The sequence below is a fragment of the Heptranchias perlo genome, chromosome 5, assembly GCF_035084215.1.
Source record: "Heptranchias perlo isolate sHepPer1 chromosome 5, sHepPer1.hap1, whole genome shotgun sequence".
Lineage (NCBI taxonomy): Eukaryota > Metazoa > Chordata > Chondrichthyes > Hexanchiformes > Hexanchidae > Heptranchias > Heptranchias perlo.
The window spans coordinates 124,114,016-124,128,059 of NC_090329.1; the positions used below are offsets into that span (position 1 = coordinate 124,114,016).

Consider the following 14,044-nt stretch of genomic DNA (forward strand, 5'->3'; position numbering starts at 1 on the left):
TTCAATATTCCCTCATACAATATCTCGCCAGGTGTGACCAGCGAGCCAGTAGATGTCACTGAACCAGACCACTTAGAAGATGAACTTCGAGAGAAAATTGAGGAAGAGAAAAAGAGGTTGGTGACCTTACGTTATTTAATTTATTCTTGTAAAATGAAAATATAATAGAGTAGTCAAGACGGATTTCATGCTTAACCAATCTTATTGAATTCTTTGAAGAAGCAATAGAAATAGTAGACAAGGGTAATGCAGTAGATGTAGTATATTTGGATTTTCGAAAGGCCTTTGCTAAGGTACCACATAGTAGACTCAGGACTAAGGTCAGAGCATGTGGAGTCAGGGGATAGATATCAGAATGGATAGCAAGCTGGCTACAAAACAGAAAACAGAGAGTAGGGATTAAGGGTAGCTAGTCAGACTGGCAAAAGGTGGGAAGTGGTTTTCCACAAGGATCGGTGCTGGGACCACTAATTCACAATTTACATCATCGATTTGGACTTGGGAATCAGAAGTACAATTTCAAAATTTGCAGACGACGCGAAATTGGGGTGTGTAATTAATACAAAGGAAGAATGTGCTAAAATGCAAGAAGACATTAATAAACTCGCAGAATGGCGTGTAATTGGCAAATGAATTTCAATATAGGTAAGTGCGAGGTGATAGAATAAGGAGGCCACATATTGCTTGGATAATAAGCATCTAAATGGGGTAGAGGAGCAGAGGGATCTCGGGGTACAGATGCACAAATCACTAAAAGTAGCGACGCTGGTTAATAAGACCATTAAAAGGGCAAACTAAGCACTGGGGTTCATTGCTAGTGGGATAGAATTGAAAAGCAGAGAAGTTATGTTAAGCTTTTATTGAACCTTAGTTAGACCACAAGGAGTACTGTGCACATTTCTGGTCTCCATGTAATAAAAAAGATATTGCGGCATTGGAGAAGGCACAAAAAAGATTCACAAGGATGATATTAGAACTGAGAGGATATACGTATCAGGAAAGACTAAACAGGCTGGGGCTATTTGCTCTAGAAAAGAGAAGACTGAGGGGTGACTTGATAGAGGTCTTTAAGGTAATGAAAAGCTTCGATAGGGTAGACGTAGAGAAACGTTTCCACTTGTGGGGGAGTCCAAAACTAGAGGTCATAAATATAAGATGGCCACCAATAAATTCAATAGGGAATTCAGGAGAAACTTCTTTACCCAAAGAGTGGTAAGAAGTGGAACGGGCTAACACAAGGAGTAGCTGAAACAAATAGCATAGATGTATTTAAGGGGAAGCCAGATAAGCACACGAAGGAGAAAGGAATAGAAGGGTATGCTGATAGGGGTAGATGAAGTAGAGAGGGAGGAAGCTCGTGTGGAGCATACAGGCCAACGTAGACCAGTTGGGCTGAATGGCCTGTTTCTGTGCTTTAGAATAAGGATATAAGAAATAGGAGCAGGAGTAAGCCACATGGCTCCTCGAGCCTGCTCCGCCATTCAATAAGATCATGGCTGATCTTGGCCTCAGCTCCACTTTCCCGCCCGATCCCCATATCCCTTGAGTCCCTTAGAGTCAATGTAATCTATAGCCCCTGCAAGAAAAAAGAGTACCAAACAATCAAGTAAGAAGGTGGGAGAATTACATAGAATTTACAATCCTGTACTTCATCTTAAATTAATGGCATTCTTTAATTGGCAATTATTATTATTGCAATTCTGCCAATTATTATTTTTTTTAAATTCTTTCGTTTACCGGACTAGCCCTCCTTCTCCCCAGCTGAGACTGACACTTTCATAGTTGGTGACCTGAGGACACTGCAGCTTTATGTTCCCACACCACCTACCGCCTGAACCTGTTTCTCAGACGGCATGCAGTGCTGTGAAAAATGCATCCACTCCTCCAGTGAGGCTGGGATCCAGTGGGTTCAAAACTAATAACAGTGTTTTTGTTTTTAAACCACTCTACACCAGACACCCCACTTTCAGCCACGTTGCTAGGGGGAGTAAATGAGCAGAGCCTAAGTGGTTCCCTAGAAGGATGCTGAGACAATTGGGGGGATGGAGAACCTGGGCCACTGTTGACTACATCTGAGAGTCATTGATTTAGAGTAGCAATGATGGAGGCCTGTTATCAGGACAGCCACAGTTGGTTGGTGACCTGAAGATACCAGGAAGAAAATATTTTTTACATAAACTACTCCTCACATGGAATAGACTATAAATACATAATGATCAAATCTTACTGATCCTTGATTCTAATGTTTATCATTGCCCTTATCACTTTGCGGGGATCTACGGGCGCTGATCATGTCCAACCAACCTGCTTTGGTGCTTCAGTCACTGTCCCGGGTTCCAGGCATGTGTACAGTGACTCAGTTATGGAATGAAAGAACTATACAAATTTTCTAGTAACCATAATTGTGAAAAACTCTTTAAGCTCAACCTAAATTCACCTGTCATATGAAATGAATTAGATTTTTTTTGAAATGAAGTCATGCAGTCATGCTACAAAGGCCTCAATTCCTTCAGCATTTCTCCGATTTTCCCCTTCCCTTACAATGTAGTGTGATGGTTAGTATGGTGATGCAAGGCATTACTACACCCAACATGTTACAGTGGGATTGGGGAGGGGGGTTTTGTGAGTTCTCAATCTTGAAAATATGATCAGCATGTCCTATGCTACGGGAAGAAGGAAAACTGGATGACCCGTTGCCCTGAGGCTGCTCTCATACACTTCTTGAGGTCCAGGTAAAGAGCAGCTTTGACAACGGGCCCAAAGGCCAGAGATCAACAGAGAAGAATAAGTGGCTCAGGTACACTAAAAAACAGGGACTGGGGAAAACAACTGGCTGATGGGCATTATTCTGTGAGTTCAACTATGTCAGACTGTTGCTTGATCAGTCTGAGGGACAGTTCCCCCGGCTTAGTCACCTGTGCCCAGATGTTAGTGAGGAGGATTCTACAGGGTCAACTGGACTGAGATAGCCTAAGTCTTTTCCTGATACGATGTTTATAGGCCGTCCGATTTTCTCCCTTATTTTTGAACTTTGTAACGACTGAGTGAGTTGCAAGCTTGCGAGTCTTTAATATGTCATCGAGGCCCGATCTGCCATTTTAGCCTGAGCGGGGGAGCAATGGTGGCTCCCCTGTCAGACCAAACCTGCCGGGAACAGCAGCCAGAGTCAGAAGAGACCCAGTGAGAATCAGTCATGTAATGTGTGACTGGAGTCACATGTAGTCCAGACCAGGAAGGGGTGGGAGGCACCCTTCCCTGAAGGACATTAGTGAACCAGTTGGGTTTTATGACCCAAGCTAGAAGCTTTCTGATGCCAGCCCAGATTTATAGAATTCAGTTTCACAATTTACCATGGTAAGATTTCAACTCATGACCTCTGGATTGATGGTTCACTATCATAACCATCATGCTACTAATTATAAACTGGCATTGGGTGAGGCCTGGCTGCAGGGCACTTGCCCCTCCTTAGTTAGGGACATTGCATCGAGCGCTAAGGTCATAGAAGAGAAAGGGTAAAAGATAAATTAAAACCTTCTCTATAAATAATTTCAGTATATGATTAACATTCCAGTTGGACATTATGGAAAATACCCAAACAGTCTATGTCAGACCATCTGTTAATATGATGTGAACTAAAAGCTATCAGTACTCACATTTGCTGGGACTGTCTGCCTCTATTCTACACATTCATCACCTTCTGTGTAAAGTAGTTAAATCTCAACTGTCTGTACAACTTCCCTCTTTGAACTGCAGTTCATGCTCCCTAGTTACAGCCTCTGTGGTTACATTAAACAATTTATTAGGGTTCAGTTTAATCTATACCCCCTAGAATCTTAAAAAACATCATTTAATTCTCCCTGGAGGCTTCTTTCCTGCACTGTAATTGGATTTTCAAAAGGCATTCGATAACGTGCCACATAAAAGGGCTCATGGGGTTGGGGGTAGCACATTAGCATGGATAGAGGATTGGTTAGCGGACAGAAAACAGAGAGCAGGGATAAACAGGTCATTTTCAGGTTGGCAGGCTGCAACTAGTGGGGTACCGCAAGGATCGGTGCTTGGGCCTCAGTTATTTACAATCTATATTAATGACTTAGATGAAGGGGACGAGTGTAATGTATCCAAGTTTGCTGACAATACAAAGCTAGGTGGGAAAGTAAGCTGTGAGGAGGACGCAAAGGGTTCAATTTTGAAACGGAGCCGGGAAGGGGGCGGGGGGGTCAATTTGAGGTGGGGATACCCATTAGTACGGGTTTCCCGGATGTCCTTACGATTTTGACGTAAGAACGTCTTTTATTTTTTTTTGTCGGTTTCCCTTCCAACTGATTGATAGGCTGGTCTCAGTCGGACGGAGACCAGCCAGGGGTAGGACGTCTTCAGGTAAACCTGCTGATAAGTCTTTGTTTGCATGGATGGGGTGTGGGCGGGCACAGGTGGGCACGGGGGCATGGGTGGACATAGGTGGGCACGGGGGTCGAGAGTCATGGGTGATGGGATCGGAGGTCAGTCATGGGGGGGTCCGCGATCATTGAGGGTGGGGATCGGAGGATCGAGGTGAGGGTCGGGGTCGGATGATCGGGATCAGAATCAGGGGAAGCACTCCTGCTCAAACGGGCCCACAAGCTGTGCCTTTCTAGGCACTTACCTGCAGTCTCGGGCCTTCTCGCCTCCTTACACGAGGCGTAAAACAGAAGGCCCAGGATTCCCGGCCCCACCGGGGTTGAAATGGGGAATTAGCTAAAAATGGAGGCCTGAAGCCTCCTTGAAAGGTTTTAAGGCCTGGCCCGACCCACCTCCTGGGAGCGGATTGGCCGCCCGCCCATTGTCCCACCCCCGTGAAAACCAGAAATGTGCGGGTTGGAGGCAGGTTGGGGGCGGGTCTGAAATGGTGGCAATTTTCAATGCCCCCCCCGCTCCCAACCCACCTGTTTTTGTTTTTGAAAATCGAGTCCAAAGAGTCTGCAAAGGGATATAGACAGGTTAAGTGAGTGGACAAGAAGGTGGCAGATGGAGTATAATGTGGGGAAATGTGAGGTTATTCACTTTAGTACGAAGAATAGAAAAACAGAATATTTTTTAAATGGTGAGAAACTATTAAATGTTTGTGTCCAGAGAGACTTGGGTGTCCTGGTACAAGAAACACTAAAAGTTAATATGCAGGTAAAGCAGGCAATTAGGAAAGCAAATGGCATGTTGGCCTTTGTTGCAAGGGGGTTGGAGTATAAGAGTAAGGAAGCCTTACTACAGTTGTACAGGGCTTTGGTGAGACCTCACCTGGAGTACTGTGTATAGTTTTGATCTCTTTATCCAAGGAAGGGTATACTTGCCTTCGAGGCGGTGCAACGGAGGTTCACGAGATTAATTCCTGGGATGAGAGGGTTGACCAATGAGGAGAGGTTGAGTAGAATGGGCCTATACTCTCTGGAGTTTAGAAGAATGAGAGGTGATCTCATTGAAATATACAAGGTTCTGAGGGGGCTTGACAGGATCGATGCTGAGAGGTTGTTTCCCCTGGCTGGAGAGTCTAGAACTAAGGGGCAGGATAAGGGGTCGGCCATTTAAGAACTGAGATGAGGGGGAATTTCTTCACTCAGAGCGTTGTGAATCTTTGGAATTCTCTACCCCAGAGGACTATGGATGCTGAGTCGTTGAGTATATTCAAAGCTGAGATAGATAGATTTTTGGACTCAAGGGATATGGGGATCGGGCAGGAAAGTAGAGTTAAGGTCGAAGATCAGCCATGATCTGATTGAATGGCAGAGCAGGCTCGAGGGCCGTATGGCCAACTCCTGCTTCTACTGCTTCTACTTTTATGTTCTTATGTAAATATTCCCAGCTTCTCAGTTCCAGGTCCTATCACAGCGCAGCACAGTCCCCTGAATTAAGGCCTCTGGGCTAGTAATCCAGAGGCCTGGACTAAAATCCAGAGTCATGAGTTCAAATCCCACCACAGCAGCTGGTGAATTTAAATTCAATTAATTAAATAAAAATCTGGAATTAAAAATACTAGTATCAGTAATGATGGCCATGAAACTACCGGATTGTCGTAAAAACCCATCTGGTTCACTAATGTCCTTTAGGGAAGGAAGCCTGCTGCCCTTACCCGGTCTGGCCTATATGTGACTCCAGACCCACAGCAATGTGGTTGATTCTTAATTGCCCTCTGAAATGGCCTAGCCAGCCACTCAGTTGTAAAATCTCACTCAAGAAGGTGGCTCACCACCACCTTCTCAAGGGCAATTAGGGATGGGCAATAAATGCCAGCCTTGCCAGCAACGCCCACATCCCGTGAATGAATAAAAATAAAAAAATCTTCAGTGTACTGTGCCACTGATTGACTAGATGTAATATTGTACACTTACAACACATAAAAATAGGACCTTTACGTCAGTGCAATTTATATTTTGGCTTTTAGGTATGGCTGCCGAACACATAGGTTACGTACCATGGTGAGTGTTCCCCTGAAATCGCTCAACTGTCACGGCTACAATGTGACTGTTTTGCTTTAATTCCTGTCCAGTTACAAAATGACCTTCAACCGGCTGAAAGGGCTGAAAACCGAGATTGAGCACTTACAGCACCTCCTGGAAAAGGTCAAGGTGATGATGCAGAAGGATTTCGAGGCCTGGTGGTCCAACGAGGCAGTGAGGCTCCAGGTAACAACCTTTTCAACTCCCACTTGTTCTCTGTGACAAAGTTGAAGTAAATCCCAGGGTGCAGAGTAAAATTACGCTGGCAGTGCTAGAGTAACTTACTTACAATACAGATTTACGTCCACAGTGTGCTCCACGTAGGCAATTTTCTGATCTTGGAAACTACTCTCGGGGAGTGGGGAGGAGGAGGGTACTTCCCAGAAAGGAGGGAAATTGAGATGTGGCGAACCCACCAGTGCCAGGCAAACCCCAAGGCCATTCTCATGATTCTTCCAGCAGATGGTCACTGAGCAGCAGAAGCTTGAACATAGATTGTCTGGCCACCCTTATGACTGAAGAATGGTGATACAGGGGGATACCCAAGGAAGACAAACCTATGCAATAAATGATGGCTATATGATAAACAATCGCAGAAATGGAATATAGTCCATCATTACAATAACAACAACTTGCATTTAACGTAGTAAAAGTCCCAAGGAGCTTCACAGGAGCAATTATTAAACAAAATTTGACACCGAGCCACATAAGAAGATATTAAGACAGATGAGCAAAACCTTGGTCAAAGAGGTAGGTTTTAAGGAGCGTCTTAAAGGAAGAGAGAGAGGTGGAGAAGTGGAGAGGTTTAGGGAGGGAATTCCAGACCTCAGGGCATAAGCAGCTGAAGGCACAGCCGCCACTACTTACTCTGTTGTATGCAGGTCATGTAATGTTCAGCGAACTCCCCTAAATCCTCTACCGCTTAGTCGCAAGGAGTAATGTCACAGGACAGCAGGTAGATGATTGTCTGGTAAGTATTACAGCTTTTTTTTACCCTCTGAGTTAGGGAAGTGTGTAAAATTAAATTAAGAGCTGGGAACATGAAACTGCTGTTAGATTATTGAATTTAATAACAAACTAGTTTATTAACTGATTGAATAAAACCTTTTAAAAACTAATTATCATCGGATCGCTGGAGCGGATAAAGAGCGATGGGCTTCAGGGAGCGAGGTAAGAAAATCAAAAGTGACGTCAGCACAAGGGATGGAGGTGAGTGGTTGGTACCTGGTGACTGTTTCTTTTTCTGGTGAGTGCTTTCTTTTTAAGGATTAGTTTATTTTCAGTTAAGTTTAGTTAATAATCTAATAAATCAAGGCATGGTAGGTCACCTCAATCCCATTGAATGCATGGCCTGTGCCATGTGGGAACTCCAGGATGCTTCCCTGGACAACCACAGGTGCAGGAAGTGTCGTCAGCTGGAGCAGCTCAAGCTCCGGGTTTTGGAGCTTGATCAATAGCTGGCGTCACTGCAGTTCATTCGCGAGGCTGAGAGCTACGTAGATAGCACGTTTCTGGAGGTGGTCACCCCACAGCTTAAGAGAGTGCAGGCAGAGAGGGACTTTGTCACCGCCGGACTGACAAGGAGGACCAGGCAGGTAGTGCAGCAGTCCCCTGAGGGCATCTCACTCTCCAACCAGTATTCAGTTCTGAATACTAGTGAGGGAGAGGATTCCTCTGGGGAGTGCAGCCAGAGCCAAGACCATAGCACCATGGGTGGCTCAGCTGTACAGGGGGAGAGGAGAAAGTTCAGGAAAGCAATGGTGATATGAGATTCTATAGTTAGGGGAACAGACAGGTGTTTCTGCGGCTGCAGACGTGATTCCAGGATGGTATGTTGCCTCCCTGGTGCCAGGGTCAAGGATGTCACTGACCGGCTGCAGAACATTCTGGAGGGGGAGGGTGAACAGCCAGAGGTCGTGGTCCCTATCGGTCCTAACGACATAGGTAGAAAGAGAGATGAGGTCCTGCAGGCAGATTTTAAGGAGTTAGGAAAGAGATTGACAAGCAGAACCTCAAAGGTAGTAATCTGCGGATTACTCCCGGTGCCACGCGCTAGCGAGTATAGAAATAGGAGAATAGAGCAGATGAATGCGTGGCTGGAGAGATGGTGCAGGAGGGAGGGCTTTAGATTCCTGGGGCATTGGGACCAGTTCTGGGGTAGGTGGGGCCTGCACAGGCCAGACGGATTGCACCTCAACAGAGCTGGGACCAATGTCCTCACGGAAGGTTCGCTAGTGCTGTGGGGGGGGGGGGTTTAAACTAATTTGGCAGGGGGATGGACATCAGGATGTAACATTGGAAAGGAGAAACAAGGTGCACAAAGGATTGGGAGAGACAGATAGCACTAGAATAAGAAATAGTGCGGTATTAGGTGGGATCAGACTAAGAGAGAGTACAAGAAAGTCTAAGATTGGTTTACGGTGCATGTTTGTAAATGCACAAAGCATGGTAAACATGGTTGGTGAGCTGCAGGCGCAAATAGCCACATGGGAATATGATGTTCTGGCGATAATGGAGACTTGGCTCAAAAAAGAGCAGGATTGGGTACTAAATATTCCTGATACAAGGTGTTCAGGAAAGATAGGGAAGGAAAGAAAGGGGGAAGTGGCAGTATCGATTAAGGAGAATATTGCATTGCTGGAGAGAGAGGATGTCCTGGAGGGGTCAAGGACAGAATCTATTTGGTTAGAATTAAGAAATAATAGAGGTGTCATTACACTACTGGGTGTATTCTATAGGTCATCAACTAGTGGGAAGGATCTCGAGGAGCAAATTTAGAGGGAAATTACAGAGAGGTGCAAAAGCCATAGAGTAGTGATAACAGGGGACTTCAACTATCCTAATATAGACTGGGATAGTAATAATATAAGGGTCAAAGAGCGGGAGGAATTTTTGAAGTGTGTTCAGGAGAGCTTTCTTCACCAGTACGTTTCCAGCCCAACGAGGAAGGAGGCATTGCTGGATCTGGTTCTGGGGAATGAGGCGGGCCAAGTGGACCAAGTGTCAGTGGGGGAACATTTAGGGAGCAGTGATCATAATATCATAAGGTTTAGAATAGCTATGGAAAAGGACATGGACCACTCTAAAGTAAAAATACTCAATTGGAGGAGGGCCAATTTCAGTGGGATGAGAACAGATCTGGCCCAAGTAAATTGGAATCAAAGATTGGCAGGCAAAACTGTAATTTAACAATGGGTGGCCTTTGAGGAGGAGATAGTTAGGGTACAGTCTAGGTACATTCGCACGAGGGAGAAAGGTAGGGCAATTAAAGCCAGAGCTCCCTGGATGACAAAAGAGATAGCAAGTAAGATAAAGCAGAAAAAAGGGCCGTATGACAGATGTCAGGTTGATAACACAAGTGAGAACCAGGCTGAATATAGAAAGTTCAGAGGGGAAGTGAAAAAGGAAATAAGAGGGTCAAAGAGAGAGTACGAGAATAGACTGGCGGCCAACATAAAAGGGAATCCAAAAGTCTTCAATAGGTTTTGTAAACAGTAAATGCGTAGTAAGAAGAGTGGTGGGGCCGATTAGGGACTTAAAAGGAGGTCTACTCGCGGAGGCAGAGGGCATGACAGAGGTACTCAATGAGTACTTTGCATCTGCCTTTACCTAGGAAGAAGATGCTGCCAGAGTCTCAGTAAAGAAAGATGTAGCTGAGATACTGGATGGGCTAAAAATTGATAAAGAGGAGGTTTTTTTTTATTCGTTTATGGGATGTGGGCGTCGCTGGCGAGGCTGGCATTTATTGCCCATCCCTAATAGCCCTTGAGAAGGTGGTGGTGAGCCGCCTTCTTGAACCGCTGCAGTCCGTGTGGTGAAGGTTCTCCCACAGTGCTGTTAGGTAGGGAGTTCCAGGATTGTGACCCAACGACGATGAAGGAACTGCGATATATTTCCAAGTCGGGATGGTGTGTGACTTGGAGGGGAACGTGCAGGTGGTGTTGTTCCCATGCGCCTGCTGCTCTTGTCCTTCTAGGTGGTAGAGGTCGCGGGTTTGGGAGGTGCTGTCGAAGAAGCCTTGGCGAGTTGCTGCAGTGCATCCTGTGGATGGTACACACTGCAGCCACTGTGCGCCGGTGGTAAAGGGAGTGAATGTTTAGGGTGGTGGATGGGGTGCCAATCAAGCGGGCTGCTTTGTCCTGGATGGTGTCGAGCTTCTTGAGTGTTGTTGGAGCTGCACTCATCCAGGCAAGTGGAGAGTATTCCATCACACTCCTGACTTGTGCCTTGTAGATGGTGGAAAGGCTTTGTGGAGTCAGGAGGTGAGTCACTCGCCGCAGAATACCCAGCCTCTGACCAGCTCTTGTAGCCACAGTATTTGTATGGCTGGTCCAGTTAAGTTTCTGGTCAACGGTGACCCCCAGGATGTTGATGGTGGGGGATTCGGCGATGGTAATGCCATTGAATGTCAAGGGGAGGTGGTTAGACACTCTCTTGTTGGAGATGGTCATTGCCTGGCACTGGTCTGGCGCTAATGTTACTTGCCACTTATAGATTCAGAACAGATCTAGCAGCTCAAAACTGGGCATCCATAAGGCACTGTGGGCCATCAGCAGCAGCAGAATTGCATTCCACCACAATCTGTAACCTCATGGCCCGGCATATTCCTCACTCTACCATTACCAACAAGCCAGGGGATCTACCCTGGTTCAATGAGGAGTGTAGAAGAGCATGCCAGGAGCAGCACCAGGCGTACCTAAAAATGAAGTGCCAACCTGGTGAAGCTACAACTCAGGACTACATGCATGCTAAACAGTGGAAGCAACATGCTATAGACAGAGCTAAGCGATTCCACAACCAACGGATCAGATCAAAGCTGTGCAGTCCTGCCACATCCAGTCGTGAATGGTGGTGGACAATTAAACAACTAACGGGAGGAGGAGGCTCTGCAAACATCCCCATCCTCAATGATGGCGGAGTCCAGCACATGAGTGCAACCATCTTCAGCCAGAAGTGCCGAGTGGATGATCCATCTCGGCCTCCTCCCGATATCCCCACCATCACAGAAGCCAGTCTTCAGCCAATTCGATTCACTCCACGTGATATCAAGAAACGGCTGAGTGCACTGGATACAGCAAAGGCTATGGGCCCCGACAACATCCCAGCTGTAGTGCTGACGACTTGTGCTCCAGAACTAGCTGCGCCTCAAGCCAAGCTGTTCCAGTACAGCTACAACACTGGCATCTACCCGACAATGTGGAAAATTGCCCAGGTATGTCCTGTCCACAAAAAGCAGGACAAATCCAATCCGGCCAATTACCGCCCCATCAGTCTACTCTCAATCATCAGCAAAGTGATGGAAGGTGTCATCGACAGTGCTATCAAGCGGCACTTACTCACCAATAACCTGCTCACCGATGCTCAGTTTGGGTTCCGCCAGGACCACTCGGCTCCAGACCTCATTACAGCATTGGTCCAAACAAGGACAAAAGAGCTGAATTCCAGAGGTGAGGTGAGAGTGACTGCCCTTGACATCAAGGCAGCATTTGACTGAGTGTGGCACCAAGGAGCCCTAGTAAAATTGAAGTCAATGGGAATCAGGGGGAAAACTCTCCAGTGGCTGGAGTCATACCTAGCACAAAGGAAGATGGTAGTGGTTGTTGGAGGCCAATCATCTCAGCCCCAGGACATTGCTGCAGGAATTCCTCAGGGCAGTGTCCTAGGCCCAACCATCTTCAGCTGCTTCATCAATGACCTTCCCTCCATAATAAGTTCAGAAATGGGGATGATCGCTGATGACTGCGCAGTGTTCAGTTCCATTCGCAACCCCTCAAATAATGAAGCAGTCCAAGCCCGCATGCAGCAAGACCTGGACAACATCCAGGCTTGGGCTCATAAGTGGCAAGTAACATTCGCACCAGATAAGTGCCAGGCAATGACCATCTCCAACAATGGTGTGGAGATGCCGGTGATGGACTGGGGTTGACAATTGTAAACAATTTTACAACACCAAGTTATAGTCCAGCAATTTTATTTTAAATTCACAAGCTTTCGGAGATTTTCTCCTTCCTCAGGTAAACATTTACCTGAGGAAGGAGAAAATCTCCGAAAGCTTGTGAATTTAAAATAAAATTGCTGGACTATAACTTGGTGTTGTAAAATTGTTTACATCTCCAACAAGAGAGAGTCTAACCACCTCCCCCTGACATTCAACGGCATTACCATCACCGAATCCCCCACCATCAACATCCTGGGGGTCACCATTGACCAGAAACTTAACTGGACCAGCCATGTAAATACTGTGGCTACGAGAGCAGGTCAGAGGCTGGGTATTCTGCGGCGAGTGACTCACCTCCTGACTCCCCAAAGCCTTTCCACCATCTACAAGGCACAAGTCAGGAGTGTGATGGAATACTCTCCACTTGCTTGGATGAGTGCAGCTCCAACAACACTCAAGAAGCTCGACACCATCCAAGATAAAGCAGCCCGCTTGATTGGCACCCCATCCACCACCCTAAACATTCACTCCCTTCACCACCGGCGCACTGTGGCTGCAGTGTGTACTATCCACAGGATGCACTGCAGCAACTCGCCAAGGCTTCTTCGACCGCACCTCCCAAACCCGCGACCTCTACCACCTAGAAGGACAAGAGCAGCAGGCACATGGGAACAACACCACCTGCACGTTCCCCTCCAAGTCACACACCATCCCGACTTGGAAATATATCGCCGTTCCTTCATTGTCGCTGGGTCAAAATCCTGGAACTCCCTTCCTAACAGCACTGTGGGAGAACCGTCACCACACGGAATGCAGCGGTTCAAGAAGGTGGCTCGCCACCACCTTCTCGAGGGCAATAAGGGATGGGCAATAAATGCTGGCCTCGCCAGCGACGCCCACATCCCGGGAACGAATAAAAAATCAAGCCCGAGCCTGGATGTTGTCCAGGTCTTGCTGCATGCGGGCTCGGACTGCTTCATTATCTGAGGTCTTGCGAATGGAACTGAACACTGGAAAGGCTCGCTGAACTTAAAGTAGATAAGTCACCCGGTCTGGATGGGATACATCCTTGGTTGCTGAGGGAAGTAAGGGTGGAAATTGCAGAGGTACTCGCCATAATCTTCCAAATATCTATAGATACGGGGGTGATGCCAGACCATTGGAGAATTGCAAATGTTACACCCTTGTTCAAAAAAGGGTTTAAGGATAAACCCAGCAACTATAGGCCAGTTAGTTTAACCTCGATGGTGGGGAAACTTTTAGAGACGATAATCCGGGACAGAATTAACAGTCACTTGGACAAGTGTGGATTGATTAGGGAAAGCCAGCCCTTGTTAAAGGCAAATCGTGTTTAATTAACCTGATAGAGTTTTTTGATGAGGTAACAGAGGGTAGATGAGGGCAATGCAGTTGATGTGGTGTGTATAAACTTTGAAAAGATGTTTGATAAAGTGCTGCATAATAGGCTTGTCAAGATTGAAGTCCATGGAATAAAAGGAGCAGTAGCAGCATGGATACAGAATTGGCGAAGTAACAGGAAGCGGAGAGTAGTGGTGAATGGTTGTTTTTTGGACTGGAGGGAGGTATACAGTGGTGTTCCCCAGGGGTCAGTACTAGGACCACTGCTTTTCTTCAT

At 46.5% G+C, this 14,044-nt stretch overlaps 1 protein-coding gene across 4 annotated transcripts in view; it reads left to right on the forward strand.

The window, feature by feature from the left end:
• The window catches only part of kif6 (kinesin family member 6), a 489,217-nt gene that overhangs the window by 402,783 nt on the left and 72,390 nt on the right, over window positions 1-14,044 (forward strand). For all 4 annotated transcript variants that reach the window (XM_067985160.1, XM_067985162.1, XM_067985163.1 and 1 more), the window contains exons 17-18: window positions 32-116; window positions 6,521-6,656. In XM_067985160.1, coding sequence (XP_067841261.1) covers window positions 32-116; window positions 6,521-6,656 — 221 coding nt within the window. The remainder of the gene's footprint in view (window positions 1-31; window positions 117-6,520; window positions 6,657-14,044) is intronic.